The sequence below is a fragment of the Morone saxatilis genome, unplaced genomic scaffold, assembly GCF_004916995.1.
Source record: "Morone saxatilis isolate NCDOM2014 unplaced genomic scaffold, NCSU_SB_2.0 Contig18, whole genome shotgun sequence".
NCBI lineage: Eukaryota > Metazoa > Chordata > Actinopteri > Moronidae > Morone > Morone saxatilis.
The window spans coordinates 6,321,763-6,327,613 of NW_023339740.1; the positions used below are offsets into that span (position 1 = coordinate 6,321,763).

The following is a 5,851-nucleotide window of genomic DNA, read 5'->3' on the forward strand; positions in this document are numbered from 1 at the left end:
GGCAGACGACCATTTTTTTCACCTAGAAGGCCGAAGCGGGTCTGTCCTAGGGTTTCTTGGTTACTGTTGGGGTCTCGTAAATGGTTAAAAGGAGTTTCGGGTCTAGGACTGCTCGTAAATTTGAAAAGGTGCTTCCGAGATTAATCTGTATATGAATTGGGCACTTATGTACAAATAAAATTGAATTGAATTAAATTGATTCAGAATTCTGGATCAGGCTCGTTGGCTAACTCTGGGGCTGCAGCAGCTAGCTCCGCTAGCTCCGGGAGTGGTTGGTCATCAGTCACATTTGAGGCTTTCTCCTGCCGCTTCCTTCTTTCAGCTTTTGGTTTTGTCATCCTGAGGATCTCAGATAGAGATATTAATGATATGACACTGGAAAATTAGTTGAAATATTGGGTAGATGACCGAAATATTTCAAATGTGGAGAAGAGCCCTGGAAAACCACGTCTACTCCATGTGGTGCTCACTAGCGCACCCCGGCATTTTCAATTTTCCATTTAATATGACACAATGGCATGAATGTCAGAGACAATATTGCCACTGCCTTAATAAGATGAAGGAAAAAAAAGAAAAAACACAATTCAAAGAGAATACAATTCTTAAAAAATTTGGTGGATCAATGACAGAGTGCAATGGAACTGTTCTTGAGGCACATGGTGGAACAACACTTTTTATTAAAACATCTTTTGTCATCAGTTTTTTTTAAAGGTGGAGAAATAGTTTTTGACATTACGTATTGCCCTGTTCTTACATTTTACAAAGAACTGTTTTGTGGAACAGACTGACTGACACCACACTGCTTAGATGTGATCCCTCACTGGTTTCCCATCTGCACATGCAAAGAGTGCTCCGATCAGGATTTTTGAGGTCTATCACTGATCACCGATTACTGGGTCTATTTAAAGGCTTATGATTAGGGCATCCTTGTCTATTTATTATTATTTACTATTCTTAATAACTTTGTATAAATATATTAAGTATTTAGTCTTGTCATTGTCTGGAGGGAGTTTTTCTCTCAAGTGTCTGTTGCTTTGGTGCAACTTTTACCTGAGTTATCCGAATTAACTGACTGTCGTCTCTACATCTTTTCCACGGATTACATTAATTTGAAAATGTGGCTGTGTCGGATATCTACCACTCTCTCCTCCAAGCACAGGCAGCCCGCCTAAAACAGACACCTGACATCTAACAAGCTAAGACACCACTGCAACTTTTCTGCAGTGTTATAAAACGGGTTGTGTGATGTCTTAATAAAACATCTTTAATAAGTCTGTGAATAAAAGGAAATCTCCAAACATGGGACATTTACCTGGTTTAAGTTCCCTGAACAGCAAAAATCGACCAAAATTTACATCATTACATGCTGCATAATATGTGACATATGTCTCCTCATTTACGGCGACCATCTGACGATGGTTTGGGTCGACATGAAAATGCACTTTAAGAACCTCCTGAACCTTTATGTTCCCATCTGGGTTGCGCAGCCCATTTAGGCAGACTTGGATGACTTTGAATGCAAGCCCATTATCCAGGAGCGTCTTGTCGGCATCCAAAGTGACCATGAGGCCCAAGCCACATTTCCACACCTCTGGTTGGGGTAGTACGTGGGTCATAACTCCAGTGTTCTTTGTCCATTCGCAACCATACTTCATATATTTGATAAGAGTCCTGCGCTGAACACATTTACGTGCCAATAGTCATAGTCATAATGCCACCTATTGGCAACAGGAAATTACGTATTTCATACTTTTCATGTTCTACTCCTAACAGGTTGAATGGCTTCAACTTAAATTTGGTCAGACAACCCTTAAGACATTGATTGAATCTCTTTACTGTTGGTCGAACAGTTTGGTCCCAACCAATGTTCATTTTCCAAGCTACTGTAAGTTACTTAACTACTTTCCCTGGTCATGGTGGAGTTTTGTGGGAAACGCAAATCGCAATACAAAGTCTCTAAATATTTTCTCTGCAGCGGTTTTGGCAGCTTTGTGTCTGCAGGGGTAGTGATCCATCACCACAAGGATATATATTTATACCCTTACATTTCTCCAAATGTAAGAAATCAATGGCCACCAGCTCGAATGGGTATGTGGTGATGATGTTGGTGAGTGGAGCGCTGGTTAGGCTCCTTGGGGCGCGGTGTCTTCGGTAACGGGACCACACAGGAGGTCTTCCACAGGGCTGGGACTTTCTCCAGACTCAGGCTCAGATTGAACAAGCGCATGACCACACCACAGAGCTGGTCTGCACAGTCCTTGAGCAGTCTTGGGCTGATGCCGTCCGGGCCTGGGGCCTTCCTTGCCTTGATCTTCTTAAGTTGACACCTCACCTGATCAACTGTTATGGAGAGGGGGGTGGATGATGACTGGGGTTGGGGTGTGGTGGGTGGTGAAAGTCTCAGGGGGAGTGAGAGGGGGGTGTGGTGAACTGGGGGGGGGACTGGTGTAGGTCAGGTGTTGAAGATGGCAGGCTGAGTAGTGGAGGGCACGGGGAGCAGGGTGGGTGAGGGAGGGGGAGGAGCAGAATCAAATCTGTTAAAACACGTATTAAATTCATCTGCCCAGTCCTTGTCCCTGCTGGTTGGTTTCTTCCCACTCCTTTTCCATGGCCTGAGATGTTCTGCAGCCCTCTCCAGACATCCCTGGCGTTGTTCTGTTCCAGCGCTTCTCCAGTTTCCTCCTGTAGCTGTCCTTTCCCTTCCTGATCTTTTGCCGGAGTTCCTTCTGGACTCTGCGCAGCTCCTCTTTGTCCCCCGATCTAAAGACCCTCTTCTTCTCATTCAGCAGGGCCTTAATCTCGGAGGTCCAGGGTTTGTTGTTGGGAAAACACCGTACCAACTTGGAGGGCACAGTGTTCTCCACACAGAAATTAATATAGTCCGTAATGCAGTGGGTCATACTGTCAATGGCATTTCCGTGGGGGCTGCAGAGTGATTCCCAGTCTGTTGTCTGGAAGCAGTCTCTGAGCCTAGCACTGGCCTCCTCAGACCTTCACAGGCCTCTTCTCAGGTGGTTGTTTATTCACCACAGGGTTGTAGTCTGTGACCAGATGGACAAGGTTGTGATCTGAGCGACCAAGTGGGGGGAGGTGTATGCATCCTTGATGTTTGCATACAACAAGTCCAAAGTTTTATTGTCCCTGGTGTGGCATTTCACGTACTGGGTGAAGGTGGGGAGAGCAGAGGACAGGGAAGCATGGTTGAAGTCACCGGAGATGAGGAGGAGGGATTGGGGGTGCTGGTTTTGAAGCTGGGAGACGACAGTGTGGATCTGATCTGTAGCTGCAGCAGCGACGGCCGAGGGAGGGATGTACACAGTTACTAACAGCTCCAAGTCTCTGGTGCAGAGTTGCTTCTTAACACTGATGTGTGCTGGGTGGCACCATCTTTCATTTACAGACACAGCGATCCCCCCTCCCTTCTTCTTACCGCTCTCCGTTGCTTTCCTGTCAACCCGTACACCTTGAAATCCGTCACTCAGAGTGTGAGTCAGGAGAAAGTTCACTCAGTAACGTCTCTGTGAGGCTGCATTCCCGGTTCTCCCTCTGCAGCCGGGTCAGCGCTGTTAGCTCGTCCATCTTGTTGGGGAGAGATCTTACATTTCCCGTGATGACAGACGGTAAACATGGTTCATACCGTCTTTTCCGCTGTCTGCACTTTACTCCCGCTCTGCATCCTCTCCTCCTTCGCTGTATCTCCTCGGGGATCTCCAGCCGCTCGGTGGCACAGTGCTAATGGCTGATCCCGGGTGTAAACAAAGGAGCCGTGGTTGAGTGGGTCTCCCGACGCCGCACCAAAAACTTCAAAAAACTGAAAGTGTGCATCCATAGCTTTACACTTGCTTAAAGTTTGTCATTTTAATGTCACATTTAAACATTCTGTATTTTCAAAACCCTTTTTCAGTGAAACAGAGTTACTACATTTTACAATATGTAATTTAAGGTGAGTTGGTTTGCCTCACCATTTTTAGTGTAATGAGGAGCTGGGAGTAGCAGAAGATAATGGTGGCTAAGGGAACAGCAAAGCAGAAGCCGAAAAGGAACATCACATAGGATTCATTATTGTATTTGTTGTTTGTGGTGTACCAGTCCGGACCACAGGAGCACTGCAGGCCTTCGGGGATATACCTGGAGAGATAATCACAAGAGCACTGAGTGTACATGGCAGCCTTGCTGATCAGTGCAACTGTTGTATGTATGTGAGTAATACTAACCTGCTCCATCCGAACAGTGGAGGAGCTGAGGCCAACAGTGCAAACACCCAGGTGAATGCACAGCAAGCTAAAGCATGGTCAGGCTTGAAAATAAAGTTACCAAGTGGCTTGCAGATCACCAGCCATCTTTCGAAAGCTATCACAGCTAGAGACCACAGACTTACCATACCTGGAATAATATAAAGTAGGATTCAATATTTTTTGCTCATTAAAATTCAAGTCTCATGATGTCATATATCTGTGTTTTAAAGTTTGTCTTACCACCAAGCGTAACCATAAAACCTTCGATCTTGCATGACATCGGTCCAAAGATGAAATATCTGGATATAAAGTTGCAGCAGGAGGTGAAGGATCCCACAACAGACACAAGAAGGTTTGCCACAGCCAAATTCACCAGGATGTAGTTGAGGTGGGACCGGAGCTTCTTGTATTGGACGGTGCATGCAATGGTGAGGACGTTAATGGGGGTGCCCACAGTAAATATAAAAAGCATGTATAAGGCCATTGAATAGTAGGTGCTGGCGCCTGCTAGATGGTCCTGTGGTACTAGGAAGGGGCTGAGAGCCGTGATGTTGTCCGTATCCAGAGTGATGGGGATCCAGAAATCCTCTGGAAGCTCAATATTACGGCTGTGCTTCATTTTGACTTGAAAAAAAAAAAAAAGAAAAGTCAACATTTGCTTTTCATGTGATGGTCAGTTAGGTGAGATATTTCCTGCAGGTACACTTGTCTACAGCAGTCTATTAGAGAGGACTGGGAGAACATTTATAGGGCTGTCTGACTGAACATTTAATTAATTGAATGATTGGTTAATAACTTGATTTACTCAGCAACAATTACCCCCTTACTTCATTTAAAGGGATTAGAAAGCCACAGGAAGCAATGCAACAAAGAGGAACAGGCCAGATGTGCATAGCATTATCCTGTTATCTCGTCACTATTTTAAGTTAAAAAGGAAAAAACCCACAATGATGCACAGCAAAATGTGCACACAAACACAAACACACAAATGCTAGATGTACTGACATAAACATATATGTACCCATAATACACATAACAATAAAATGTGATTTAAATCTAGTATCTGGTTCAATTACATCCTATTCGGAAGGAAGGATATTCTTTTGGAGTCAGGTAATCCGGTCATCCTATTTAGACTAATCACATTCAATCTGTCCCTGGGTAACCTGTTTTGTTAGTATTAGGATGGATGAGCTCTACCTTCGTTACCGTACCAGGATGAAGAAAGGATTACCAAATGTTGAGCTTGGATCTCGGTACAGAGCCTTTCCCTTTTTCATAAAAAGTAGACATTGGAGGAGATTCTTTTCTTTGAGGTAAACTTCTATGTATAACTTTTATAATACTCTGTTCACATCTGCTTAACGCTATGTGAAGTGGACCATAAGTCTGCAGTGAAGGGTTGGACACAAACATACAGTATCTTAAGTGTTGGTTTCTCCACTACCACCTAAAGGACAATGTAAGCCAAATACCTAAATCAGGCAGGTAAAGACAGGTAATTGCTCCAATTTCTCCCTTTATTTTGAAGGAATGTAGTAATAAAGGACTGACACAGGAGGGTGCAGAGCAGATGCATTCTGCTCTAATGGAGTTCAATATAAAATAAAAAAATA

At 44.2% G+C, this 5,851-nt stretch overlaps 1 protein-coding gene across 1 annotated transcript in view; it reads right to left on the reverse strand.

The window, feature by feature from the left end:
- Positions 1-4,854, reverse strand: part of opn1sw2 (opsin 1 (cone pigments), short-wave-sensitive 2) — an 11,626-nt gene extending 6,772 nt beyond the window's left edge. Inside the window, exons 1-3 of the mRNA XM_035661335.1 lie at positions 4,476-4,854; positions 4,215-4,383; positions 3,963-4,128 (exon numbers count right to left, since the gene is read on the reverse strand). Coding sequence (XP_035517228.1) covers positions 3,963-4,128; positions 4,215-4,383; positions 4,476-4,854 — 714 coding nt within the window. The remainder of the gene's footprint in view (positions 1-3,962; positions 4,129-4,214; positions 4,384-4,475) is intronic.
- Positions 4,855-5,851: the final 997 nt, after the last annotated feature.